Source organism: Myripristis murdjan, chromosome 21 (assembly GCF_902150065.1).
Source record: "Myripristis murdjan chromosome 21, fMyrMur1.1, whole genome shotgun sequence".
NCBI lineage: Eukaryota > Metazoa > Chordata > Actinopteri > Holocentriformes > Holocentridae > Myripristis > Myripristis murdjan.
Window position 1 is genome coordinate 25,715,127 of NC_044000.1, and position 14,021 is coordinate 25,729,147.

A 14,021-nucleotide genomic window follows, 5' to 3' on the forward strand; every position below is an offset into this window, starting at 1 on the left:
ACAGTTCAAGGTAAGGTGATAAATACTACAACCACAATATAACTGGCACTGAAAACAGAATGATTGTTGCATTTATAGCAACAGTTATTCATGACTGTAACAAAAATTCAAAATAACATCTGAAACATAAATATTAAATAAATTATACAAAAATGCATAGATCAACTATAATCATGGGATCTAACATGCACATCTTACCCAATACAACCTGAAAATTGAGGATATATAGTCATGAAAACAACATAGCCCTATCCATGCTACTTCGAAAACATAAACACAAGTTGACAACAGACAATTAAAAAATTGTTCAGCACAATTAAAGCCATTCCTGCTAGAAAAAAAGAAAAGAAAAAACAGAGTCTCCGAGGTCAGATATTTGGGAACAGTATTTACCTTTCACTTCCTCTGTGACATGAGGCACAGCTTCCTCCTCCACTGCAGTTACTGTAAAAACACAAATGTTTTTCCATTAATAACACTCCCTAAACTGTACATATCGTTTATATGGTGCAAGACTGTTAGAGTCAGTGACAGGTCGTGCATCCATATGTTGATTGTATCCATTGATTTTTTATTTTTTTTTTTTTTTCAATTGACATTTTTGCATGCTTCCGTCTGGTTGTTTATTTGCAGCGTTTCTGCCTTTTGGAAAATGCTCAGTGCTATGAGTGACTCTCTCTCTCTCTTTCTTTGATGGTTTAGTCAGTAAGGCAGGACTCAGAGGTCAGTGACCTGATCTAAATAAACTGGTTAAACCTCCTCACAAGTTGTGTGACGCTGTGTGCCTCCGCTGGCGGTGTAGGTGGAAGCAGTGTGAATGAAGGGGTTGTCATGAGCGACAGGCTGAGCTAGCGGAAGGACCAAAAGCATGCAAATGCCAACCTTTCATCACCGTGACGCGCTCAGCATCTCCAGCTGAGCTGACATTTTTGCAAGCGTATGTGCCCCCTTGTCCAGGCCCCACATTTTTAACATTTAGACAGCACAGGGGGCCGTCGTGTTTCAGAGAGTAAGACACAGAATCCTCAACATTCAACCAGTTGTGTAGCCAAACAACAAACGGAGTGGGGACCCCCTTCATTTCGCAATACAGGGAGATGTTGTCTCTGTTTTTGGCCAGTAGCTCAGGGGGCAGCTTGATCAGGAACTCAGGGTGGCTGGAGAAGCCTCGAACACGCTCATCATGAGGCACGAGGTCAGGGAAATAGAGGTGGCTGATCAGGCTGTAAAGTCTCTGGGAAGATGGAGGCGATGATCCCAGCTTCTCTAGCGCCTCCTGCGTGTCTTGGTCAGGGAGATCTCTAGAGGTCTCCCTGTCTGTCTGTGACACTTCATGCACAGAATCAGTAGGAATGGGGGTTTCTGCTTTGAGATATGCTTCTGTGGCTGAGTGAGAATAAAGTTAGGAGAGTAATTAGGGATCAGAGGGTATAAGACCGCTATTCTAGGTTTTAAAACACTATTTGGGATTAGTAGGATGGAGGGATGAGGTTAGCAAGGCAAGGCTGGCAACAGAGGTAGAGGATTAACTAGATTCATCTACAAAACAAGAGATTTGTTATTCTATTACATTCTAGCTGGTTACATTCTAAGAGGAAATATTAAAGAATGAAGGGTAGGCAAGAAGCAAGAGGAGCACGTGAGCACGTGGGGCGGACCAGATGGAGAGACAGACTGATTTAAAGAAAAAGAAAGTTTAACCACCTTCAACAGTGAGTTGGGCGGAGGTGCTGTTCTGGCCATGTTTGTTGGTGGCGGTGCAGCGGTACAAGCCCTGGTCTGCCAGACCAACACTCAGGATGACCAGGGACAGCAGCCCTCCGCTCTGAGAGCTCCTCACCCGCTCTGTGAGCACCAGCCTCTGGCCATTATGATCCCACACCACCCCGGTGAAGGGCTGCCCATCAAACAAGCAGCTGAACTCAGCCATGTCACCACTTCTCACGCGGACGTCGCTCATTTCCATCATCAGTTTGGGACTGGCAGAGACATTGAGGTCACTGCTGCTCTCAGAGATCATCTCCACTGAGCTTACACTCTCCATGTGAATCTCAGTCGCCCTCCATGAGGATAACGTTGTGGTTGACATAGAGGAGCTCTCAGAGAACGTCTCAGTAAACTCAACACTGTGGGCTGCCTGTCCCACCGACAGAGAGCGGAAACCCTCCGATCTCTGACTTAGCATTGTCTCAGTCCCACTGCTTGACACTCTAGCTAAGGCCTGTGTTTCTTCATCTGGGCAATAAGAAAGAGTAGAAGAATTAGGTCAACACATCAATGGTGACTGACTCCTTCAGGGTTACTTGTGTCACAGCTTGTTTGCCAGAGTGCGGTTGGGTGGAGCGTTGGAAGGCGGATCAATCAGTCATGATCAGTGAGGGAGTAGACAGTGGCTGGTTTCCGTTGTCAATCATGCAAGCTTGACTTGGAGCCAAAAACATCTATGGATTATGTCGGTGCTTGAGTGTATAAGGAACCCGGAAAAATAGATTTTTCCAAAGTTCATTTCTTTTATGGCAAGGTGCATTCCTCTGAGAATAAAAGAGTCATTCCTCTGAAATAACAAGTCCCTAAGGTTAAGGGGCTATTCAAGTTGGAAGGAAAGACATCATGCATCGTCACATAAGAAGTTACCAGTAAGATTAACATTTGTGCTTACAAGTGAGGGAGGCAGAACACAAACAGCGTCAAACACTATCAGCTGCCTTGCGCTGATATTGTCCAGCATGCTCAGAGAAAGCATCATAAAAGTAGCTGTGCTTGTCATATCATGGTCAAATGAAATAAAATGCTTTTTTTTAAGGCTGGTTGTTTTGACACTAGCTTATCTCTGGCTTGGGCATGCCAGACACACAAGCCTGAAACCTTGCCACTTCCCCCTGCTCAACCATGCAGCCTTCTATTGGCATCATAAAAGTTGGTTTCCTGCCAATAGATGCTAATAAGGGCATGCCACTGAATTTATTTTGATGCAGCATCCTCTGAAAGCTTTGGCCCTGGAGGGAGGAGCGCTGTTCATGGGAAAATTACATTTGCTAGCACAGTTTGTATGTAGTTAAGAGCATGCTTTACACATTGTGTCTTAGTTTGACTATTTAAGCACATGCAGTGTGTATACCAACAGTGATAATGATTAAAAAAACAAAATCTCTGGCACGTGCCTGCTTCTGCCTGCAATGCTCTGTGACTTTTGGTGCAACTCACCATCAATAGTCAGAGTTGCTGCACATGAGACCTTTCCTGCCGAGTTTCTGGCAACACAAGAATATTCTCCTTCCTGGTCGGGGAGAGCTTTGGAAATCTCCAACTGGCAGGTGTCACCATAGTGAGACATCCTGTAGATGTCTGACTGTCTGATCTCTCGTTCATTAAGGTACCATGTGATCTGCAGATCTGGAGACACAGGATTCATAACCAGTCAGGATCATCTGACCCATATGTTAAGTTAAAGTTTGGTTATCTAATAAATATTTTGTATAAAACTGGTTAACAGAAAAACTCTGTTGTATGTATGAATTTGGCATCCTTGCTGGCGTGCTGTGATTTTTTACCGGCCGCCTTGCGGGCACCTTTAACATATTCCTTGCTTGACATTTTTTTTTAAAACAGCAACAACAAAAGTGAAGAATAGTCGCTACCTTCCCCAGAAACCTTGCACTGGAACTTAGCAGGCTGTCCCTCCGTGACCAGCAGGTCCCGGATGGGAGTGATGACGGCGGGAGCAGAAACAGGAGACGCAGCCACGGGTGAAACTACCTCGGGAACTGGGAAGGAGGGAACACGACACAGGGATTAATAGCAGGTACAGTTACAGCAGACATTGCATATGAACAAACTCCGGTAAAATAGTACTTGGAGAACTTTGAAAAAAAAAAAAAAAAACATGAGACGTGTTTAATTTATTGATTTTTCATGTAAATTATGTATGTATTTTAGATACTGATTAACTGAATGAAGCATAAACTCAGTCACTACATATTTTGAAGATGATCTGAGCCAGATTTATATATATTTTTTAAAAATTGAATGCACATAATGTGCTAAATTTTGATCACTATCGTGCTGTCAGCTTTTTCTTTAAATTGTGGACACATTTTCGACAGGCGCGTAGCCAGGGGGTTGCTTGCAGTTGCTATAGCAACACCAAAATGTGGCCCAGCAACCGCAAAGCAACCCCAAGGCTGAAAACTAAAATGCAAGGTTTTTTTTAGTAGTGTTATTTAGTAGTGCACGACGTGCAGCGAAGTAAAATCACTGTAACTCACTGTTTCCCGGGGCTTATTGCTTAAAAACCTCATCACTGAAAATATTACTCCGCCCAGCAATATTATTGCCTGAATCTGTGCGATTTCCATGGCAACACGAAACGTTTCACTGAAACCCGCATCAAAAGCCGCTGTCAACTTTGTTAGTCTGCATAATGGACCGTTTTGTTGTCAATTTTGATTTATTTGGCGACCTAAGTTTGGATAAACGGCTGAACGAGGAAGACAAGACAAAAGAGAAAAAGAAGAGAATACGTGAGAGTAACTAGTGGAGAACTGGATCAGCTGGAGATGTCAGGAAATGAAGCCGGTGCGGCCCGGTCAACTTCTTAGACCATCAAATGTCGACAAGACTACCTGACAAACACCGGGCAAACAGCTGATTTCTCAGCTGTAAGTAAAGAAGAGCTAAACCAGATCCTCCGTGAATTTTATGGAGCTTTAATTTCTATAATAGAGAATGAAATGCGGAGTCAGCACCACGGACAGTACCTGTACGATTTTCCATGGAGATGTATATAACTATATAACTTTGTTCTTGTTATTAATGTGTTAATGTTATCAGTTATTAATTAGCCTATTAATCGTTATTAATTTGTTTATTCGTTATGAGTTGCCTAGGCCATTGATTTAATTAATTTGTCAATTTGTTTGCATCTGTACATTGAAATGAACATTTAATAAATCAACACATCTGTGAAAACTGTCGTCTTTATTTCAGAGGTAAATTGATAACAGCCTGAAAAGGTGATTAGCAAAAGCCCCCGAAAGGTATGGGTTGAAATTATATAACTCTGTTCAGCCTTAACGTTACTGCTTAGGCTACTGTTACTTTTGCTGCTTAGCCACATTAATCGGAGCTGACGTTAAATTGGAGTGACACACCCCCAGCTGAAATAAAACATCTGCTGGTGAGTTTAAGAAAAGACAGATGTTTGTTGTGGCGCCGACACTGGAAAGCAGTAGCCTATATTTAAATATATCATTATATAAGTTGGTTGTAGATAAAGATCAGCTGTGCTGCTGAGTCGCTGTCACGGCAACGGTTTAGATTAAAAATGACGGAGAAGTCGGCAGAAGTATAACTATCAGTCCAAGGACTAGTTAACGTCAGATCTCATGTTTTCCGCTGAAACGGAGAGAATACTAGCAAAAACCTTTGATATTTTGAGAGCGAAATGCCCGCAGTATGAATACATTATGATTATACATTTTATTTTGTTGGTAATAGTTGTATAATCGCATTATTACACTCGAGGGTGTGCTTGACCGTCATTATTGTCACTTTAGTGATGCTGCCAGGAACGAGGCGCTTGCGTAATGACGGTCAAGCTGTTCATCTGAGCAGTCATTTTTAGTCTATTCAGTGGTACCAGTGAATGTAGGTTTGTACCATAGCAACATGAATGGCGTGGCACCTAGTCATAGTTTTATAGTTTATACATTTTTTTGGGCTTTTCTATGTCCAGCTGGTGCAACCGGCCTCAGGGCTTCATACTGATTTGCGTATGTATTAAAAGATATTTACTTGGTGTTGTATTTGTACCTTCCACAGTGAGATCGGCTGAACTCGTCGCCTCTCCAAAGTCGTTCTTGGCCTCGCAGTTGTAGACAGCAGCGTCCTCCGGGAAGACCTCGATCAGCAGCAGTGTGTGCTCATCTCCATCGTGGAGGAACTTGCACTTGAAGCCGGGAGAGAGAGCCTGGGAGTTCTTGTACCAGAAGACCTGAGGCTGAGGAACACCGGTCACCTGCACAGAGAAGCGAGCCGGTTTCCCAGCCTCTACGGACTGGGGCTCCATGTGGCGGATGATCTGAGGAGGCTCCGGGACTGGATGGGGCAGAGGAGGAAGATACGACATGAAGGGAAAAGACAAAGATCAGAATCCCACCTTCCAAAATGTAATCCTCTGTGTGTTACCTGTGCTTGCATTCGTCAAAAGAAAAATCATTAAATCTTACTTATTAGTTCTAGTCATTATTAAGAATGGGGTGGATGAGGAGGAGACATAAAGAGGAGGAGAGATAAAGGTCTGAAAATTTACAAGAAGTCTCATCCCACTTTCCAAAAGTTAATAGAAAAGAGAACAGGTGTAAGAGAGTAAAACCAGAAATAAAAGGTAGGACATAAAGACGACTGAAATACAAAAGGATAGACAGAGGGGTAAAACTGGACAGAATAAATAAACAAATAAACAAATTCATATTAAATTTTCATAAACCTTCACAAATATATAATAAATTATAGGTTTGTGATTTTAATGTTAGCACCAGCTTGTGCCACAGGCTGTGTTCAAACAAATATGAGACATTTTATTTGAGACTGAAATGATAATTTATTAGATTCAGTTGGTGAGAGAACAGAACCGACTCTTACTTCTGACATGGAGGTTCAGAGTGCTTCTGTTCTTGCCGGCGAGGAAGGTGTACTCGCCAGCATCGCTCCTGTAGGTCTCAGAGATGGTGAGGCGGTGGAGCTTCCTGATGGTCACGTAGTTGAACCTCTCCTCCACCGAGAACTGGATCTCCACGCCGTTCCTCATCCAGTGGCCCTCCACGTCGTCCTCACTCACCTCAAACTCAAAGGTCGCTCTCTGTTTCTCAACAACCTACGGATGGATAATAATAATTAAACGGTCACAAAGTGCTTTCTAAAGTTCAGAGGAGCAGTGACATAAAATCTCACTACAACAGAATAAAATAATTATACTGAAAAATGACGAATGTAACTCGATGCAGGAACTAATTCTGGTGCTGAGGATGCCCAGATGTATTTAAACTCTTTTTTTTAAACCATAGTTGTTTTAGTCTGGGCACTGGGAAATGCTTTCTCACTGAATATCTGTACTTCAAAATAACTTCTTTGGCAAAGTGGACCTACATTCCTGCAATCCACTCAGAACCAACCCAGTGTCCCACTTTTGGACCGCAAACCACCAGTTGAGAACTACCAAGGGAAACTGAATCCACTCACAGTGATGTCCCGGCTGGCGGGCTCCGAGATCTTAACGTCCCGTCCCTCAACTCCCAGGTGGCCCTTGGACATGCTGGCTCCAGCCACCACGGTGTATTCTCCAGCATCCGACAGGCGGACAGACGACAAGATCAGGCGGTGCACAAACTTCTCTGAGGTCATTTTATATCTGCGAGTGACAGGGAAGAAAATGAAGCGTCATGATTGAGAGAATTTGTTGATCATCGCTCTGATAATAATAAATTAAAAGCTGCATTATGAGGACAAATTAAAAGCTCCATCCCAGAGTTTCTGCATGTTCAGAGTTTTCTCTCCAGAATGTTCCTCTGATCTCCTCCCAAAGCGAGCAGTGGGATTTTAGAGCTGCCACATCATTTATCCTCCTTTTCGTCCAGCTCTTGGTTTCCATTCATTCCACTACGATATGAAAATTAACTTTAAGAGCCTTCAGACTTTCTTCACTCCAGTATTCCATCATATAAAGAATAAAGAAGAAAAGAATAAAGTCCTCCACATGAGTTTTCCTAAAAGCAGCAGCACTGTTGTGTTTTCAGGACTTTTTCAGATTGAAACGCTCCTTCCTCCTCCTCCTCCGCCAGGGAAAATAGTTCCCGGGGAAACGTTTTGCTTTCCAAAGCCAATTATCAGCTGTGTGTTGAGGACTGTGTTCGCCGCAGAAGCACAACGTTATAAGGCAGTTGCTTCAACCACAAACTCACATTTTGATTCCATGTTGTGAAATTTTTAGTTCCCCACAGGATTTGATAGATGGTTTGTTGATGTGGAAAATGTAAATGGGACCAACAGTCAGAACAACTGGTCTTTACATTACAGCTGCAGTTAATTTCCATCTGTAGTCCGCATGTAAACAGAGTTCTGAAGCTTGGAACCTGAATGGGCGTTACCTGTCGGACATCTCCAGCTCCTGTCCGTCCTTCATCCACATCACGTGGACGTTGGGCTCAGAAACTTCACATTCAAAAGTGGCCCTCTTCTTCTCAGTGATCTTCAGGTCCTTCAGGTGTTTGGTGAACTCAACCACACGGGCTGCAGAGGAGAAATGTCAGGAGAGAAATAAGTTACTGCAAGATAATTAATTAGACATTGGTTGTAACTAAAAAACAAACAAACAAACAAACAAAGAAAAACATTAGGTTGTTTAGATTTTTATCCCAGGTCTACTGTAGGAAATTAAGGTCTTCTTGACAGTCAAAGCTTCAATATTACATTTCCTCCTCATCATCATGTTTCCCCAGGGCTAATTACTGGAGCTCAAGGTGATTATGGGAACCTTTTCCTGAGCCAAACAGGTCCATATATGTTCCCAAGCAGCAAAAGGTACATATATGTACCATTTCCTCTAAATTGTAGTTATAATGCAATATATGTAGTTATATAATATGGTTATAATAAAGTAACAAGGCTGGTCTCTATAAGGTACAAACCACAAGGGGAGTAATAAGAATCTCATGTCAAGGGTACTAAAGCTGAACCTTAATGGGTCCTGCCCCAGTGACAAGCCACTGGACCCCTAAAGGTGCAATTATGTGCTTTATTTTCTGAGAGTGAAATTACCGTATGGTTACGGTAAAGCTGACCTACCCTCAACATAAAGTTTAGCCGATGTGGATGCAGAGCCAGCCATGAAGGTGTATTCAGCGCTGTCGCCAAAGTGGACGTTCCTGATGCTCAGAGTGTGAGTCAGCTGTTTGCAGCGAGCCTGGCATCTGTCAGTGGAGCGGATCTCCACGCCGTTCTTCAGCCACTTGTACGTGATGCCCTCATAGTTGACGTTCACCTCAAAGGTGACGGAGTCTTTCTCCTGAGCGTTCACGTCCTCCAGGATCGTTGAGATGAGAATGGCTGGAAACGGCACAGCAAATGTTAAATATTTCAGACTAATTTCAGTGTGAACAAGCCCTGCTAAAAACCAAAGAAAGGACCTGTTAGTGGTACAGAAATTAGAAAAAGCATTCTGTCGTCTTACATGTTAAGGTACATAAGAGTGATGTCAATGCCCAAAAATCCATTTGTTAAAGTCATAAATCTTAAGTATCCATATTTCAACGTACGGTTAACGGTGAGAGTTGCAGAGACTCTGTCGTTCCCACAGATGAAGGTGTACTCAGCAGAGTCATCCCTGCTGGTGTTCATGATTTTGAGTTGGTGCAGTTTGCCCTGAACCACGATCCTGAATTTCTCACTCATCTCGATCTCCACACCGTCCTTCAGCCAGGTCGACGGGATGTTGAAGTGAGAAACTTCGCACTCAAACGTGGCCATGTGGGTCTCTGGGACCTCCACGCTCTTCAGGGGCTTGGTGACACGCAGAGCTGCAGAAGACAAACAGAATAATTGTGTGCAAAAACGTCATTTGCAGCTCCCCCCCCCCCTCAGTCAGTTTTTTAGGTTGAATCGCTGATTAATTGTCTGGACACTTACACTCCACAGTGAGGTGAGCGCTGCACTGCAGATGGCCCACAACAAACATGTACTCTCCCTCTTTGCTGGTGTCCACGTCCTGAACAACCAGCTTGTGGTTCTTCTTCTCAGAGAGCATCCTGAAGTGCTCATTGGGCTTCAGCTCCTCGTTGTTGAAGAACCATTTAACAGGGATGTTGTCCTCTGAAATGCCCACCTCAAACGAGACGGTGGCACCCAACAATGACGTAACATCCTTTGGCTTTTTCAAGATCTTGATTGCTGTGGAGAAAAGTCATGTTGTTTAAAACCCTTCCTTACAACAGCAAACCCTAACTTTATAAAGTCTGATAGTTGGTATTGGAAAAGCTTCCGCTATTTATGACTTTTTTAGTTTTATCTTGCAGAATTTCATGGTATCAAAAAGGTTGAGAAACCTTTCTAATCCTAGTTAACACCATAATATCCTAAAATACAAATTCCACTACAGTAAACAAACAAACAAAAAAACTCAAGTCTGTCAACCTGCAAGTTGACAGACTTGTGTTTTGGAGAAACAAAGTTGGCAGCTTACTCTCCACATTTAGCCTGGCATTTGCAGACAGTTTTCCCAGTTTGAAAGAGTAAACGGACTCGTCCTGTGTGTTGCAGTTCTTGATCTTCAAGGTGTGGACCGTGCCCTCGACAGAGATCTCATATTTGTCACTGGGAATGAGTTCCACACCATTCTTGATCCACTTTGATCCCCTCACGTTCTCATGAGTCAGTTCCAGGCTGAATACGGCCTCCTGCGTCTGAACCACATTCAGGTTCTTCAGGGTCTTCTTGACCTTCACAGCTGTGGGATCAAACGGCATAATCAAACCAAGCTCATACAGGTTCTGGAGATTTGTTTTTGTTCAAGTAGACAAAACAATATCAGTTTATTTCAATAAGCAGTCACTGACACTCAGCAGTGCCATCACTTGATGCTCCACAGTATCTCATCTGACTGTCAACAAGAATTACTAAACTTCAGTCTTTATGACTGTAAACATACAAGAAAGTTAACAACAGAATCCTAATCAACCTAAGAATCATGATTACATCAAATCAGAACCCAGGAATCATGATTAAATTGAATTGTGAGATCACTGGTAATTCCCACCTCTGCTTGTTGCAGATCTTCAGAGGAGTGCCTGAGATCTTTCCCTGTTCCAAGTTGAACATTAATTCGGCTACACATTTTTTTTTAATCTGAGAAAAAAGGACTTACCCTCAACCTTCAGGGTGGCTGTTGTCTTGGAGTTGGCAACTTGAAAGGTGTACTCTCCGATGTCTGTGGCTTTGGTGATGACGATAACGAGGCGTCTGATGGCTCCGTCCACCTCACTCAGGACGTTCTCATTCAGGTCCACGGGCTGGCCGTCTTTCAGCCACTTGCCCTCGGCGGCCGGGTTGGCAACTTCACACTCCAGCTCAGCCGTCTGGGAGTCAGCCACCACCAAGTCACATAGGGGCCTCTTGATAGCGCCACCTGGTGACAGCAGACACTTCTAGTCAGTAACTTACAGGCAAAATAAAAACCACAGTCAACACCATCACCATCATATTTTTCCACTTAGCCCCGGTGCAGTCTAGCTACCCAGACAGTTTTGGATGGTTTGGTGGGATTTCCAGTCTGCCGGCACCACAGCACAACGGGGCTGGATGGATATTCGTTTGCTTAGCTTGAACTGTCAAAAGTGTACATATGAAAAAGTCAACAGCAACACCTCGACATGGACACCTCACATAATCCGCAGCCTTTGGGGACTAGGAATTTTGTTAGGAACTATCTCCTGCTGAAGACCACCAGGAAACCTATGCACCACCAACGGGGGCGGATTTGAAGTGGATAGTTTGCTGGCGTTCTTCGGCAGGAAACTGTTTCCCAAAGAGAGTTGTGGATTGTGCAGGGTATCTGTGTCATTATTTTTTAAAGAGCTGTTGCTGTTGACTTTTTTACATGTAAATTTGGTTTCTACAAAACAAAATCCGTCCAGCCCCACACAGACTGGAAACCTCGACAAAGCACACAGAAACCATCTGGATGACTGGGTTAGACTGCACTATGGGTAAGTGGGTCCTTTAAATTGTCTAATAGCATCACGATACACAAGAATCCAAGTATCATCAGGGCATTTAATGATAAAAATAAATTATCGAAGGTAGACTTGCAGAGTTTGGCTCTTACTGTTTGTGGTATTCTTAGGGCTGCTGCCCTCTTGTTAATATTTATGTAACAAAATAAAATGTAAGACAGATTACCTGATACAGTCAGTATAGCACTGCTCGTCTTTTCACCAGCTGCAAACGTGTACTCGCCCTCCTCGTCCTTCATTGCATTCATGACAGTCAGGGTGTGGCGTTTGGCCTTGGACTCCATCTTGTGCTTGGCACCAGCTTTGAGGGGCTGATTCTTAAAGGTCCAGAAGGCATCAATGCCGGGGTGAGACACCTCAACTTCAAAGGTGACATTCTCAGACTCAGAGCACACCTTGTCCTTCATTGGTGTGACAATCTGGACCGCTGTTAAAATGGACTAAGTGTTAAATCTATTCATGATTTCATTTTATTCACAAATAAACAATTAAAAACATAACTCACACAATATCCTTATGCAGAAATTATTAGAATCATATGACAAGAGCATTTAATATGTCAAACCAGTCATGGACAGAATAAATGTAGACAGGCCAATAATTACATGAGACTGATAAGATATTTTGACTTGCTTGAGCTTCACATATTCCTTGATTATCCTTAATTACACAACAACTTACTCTGTACAGAAAGTTTACAGGTGGTGTCAGCTCTGCCAACAACCAGTTTGTAGTGCCCCTCATCAGAGGCGAAGGTCCTGGCAAAGACCAGGCGCTGCTTGGCTCCCTTTGCCACCATCTGGATTCTGTCATTTGGCATCAGCAGCTTGTCATTGTGGTACCATTTCACCGAGCTAACATCCTGAGCCGAGATCTTGGCCTCCAGAACAGCCTTGGTTCCTTCAACAGCACTGATATCCTTCAGTGGGACCAGGACACCAATAGCTACAATACAAAAGGCAAACTTGTTAGTAACTTGGTCCATCAGAGAATACTAAAAATGAAAGTCTAAAAAAAAAAAAGACAATGTATGTCAAATGTGTCTTACTCTGAATAACCAGCTTTGAGGTGGTTGAGATCTGATGATCAGGAACAACAAAAGAGTACATTCCATAGTCATCCTTGTGAGTGTCTTCAATCAGCAGCTTGTGGATCTGTCTGTCAATAACAATGTGCACACGGCCTGAGGCAGAGATGGGTTGGCCGTTCTTCATCCAGCTTCCTTCAACGTTCTCCTGGGAGAACCTGATCTCCAGCTGGGCAATATCTCCCTCACAGACAGTCAGGTCGGTCAGGGGCTGCATCAGGGTCACGGGGCGCACTGAAAGATCAAGACAGAAGTATTACGCTCTGCATAAAAAATGTGAAATCATGCAACTCAACATAATAACTTTGTGCCCTCTTCAAAGATGATTTGAAGACATTGGAAGATTCATTTTGTACATCATGTACACACTTTTAATTACAGTACTTACACTTCATCTTCAGTGAGGCACTTGTCTTGAATTCACCCACTGTGAAGGTATATTTTCCCTGGTCCTCCTTTTTGACATCCTTAACAGACAGGGAATGTCTTCCACGGCGGGAAGATATGACATATTTACTGCTGGGAAAGAGCTCCTTTTCTCCAAAGTACCAGGTGCCCTCAGCGTCCTCACGAGACACAACACACTCAAATTCTCCAGAGTAGGTCTCTGGCACCTCGGTGCTCTCCAGCTGCTTCAGGATCTCCAGTGGGGCTCCTGTTGGCAGTTACATTACAAACACAGAAGGCACATCATTGGCTCCAGTTCAGTAATAAAGTCAAATATGAATCTGGCCACTGGTGTAACAGAAAACCATTCAAACTTAGTTCTCTGGTATTTTTTTTTTTTTTTTACTTGAAAGAAAGTTCTTTATGGGTTCATAGTGTTTCCAAGTTCAGAAAACAAAAAACATAAATGGAAATTCTGGAGAGCTCTGCTCACTTCCTGTTTGGAGTTCCTAGTTTTATTTTGCAGCAATGAGAGGCTGTTTATGGCCTCATGTCCATTTCTAAGATTAGGCACTACTGTTATGAGACTGTAAACAGTACAGTACATAGAGACTGGAAAGATAAAAGTGAGTGTCCAGATGATGCGTGACAAAGGTCCTGGGCCAAACTCATACCTGTTTGTAGTGTCTCACCTTTCTGACTCATGTCAATCTAATCCAAGTGACACTCTTAAACGAGAGCAGTCCTGAGCATTACAATGATTA

The 14,021-nt window shown here is 43.2% G+C and overlaps 1 protein-coding gene across 1 annotated transcript in view; it reads right to left on the reverse strand.

Moving 5' to 3' along the window:
* ttn.1 (titin, tandem duplicate 1) overlaps window positions 1-14,021 on the reverse strand; it is a 202,656-nt gene that overhangs the window by 171,541 nt on the left and 17,094 nt on the right. The window contains 17 exon segments of the mRNA XM_030081335.1: window positions 883-1,386; window positions 1,705-2,133; window positions 3,205-3,393; window positions 3,639-3,764; window positions 5,812-6,096; window positions 6,643-6,874; window positions 7,240-7,408; window positions 8,145-8,286; window positions 8,842-9,102; window positions 9,312-9,572; window positions 9,682-9,942; window positions 10,235-10,498; window positions 10,916-11,176; window positions 11,950-12,210; window positions 12,465-12,728; window positions 12,832-13,104; window positions 13,259-13,525. Coding sequence (XP_029937195.1) covers window positions 883-1,386; window positions 1,705-2,133; window positions 3,205-3,393; window positions 3,639-3,764; window positions 5,812-6,096; window positions 6,643-6,874; window positions 7,240-7,408; window positions 8,145-8,286; window positions 8,842-9,102; window positions 9,312-9,572; window positions 9,682-9,942; window positions 10,235-10,498; window positions 10,916-11,176; window positions 11,950-12,210; window positions 12,465-12,728; window positions 12,832-13,104; window positions 13,259-13,525 — 4,449 coding nt within the window.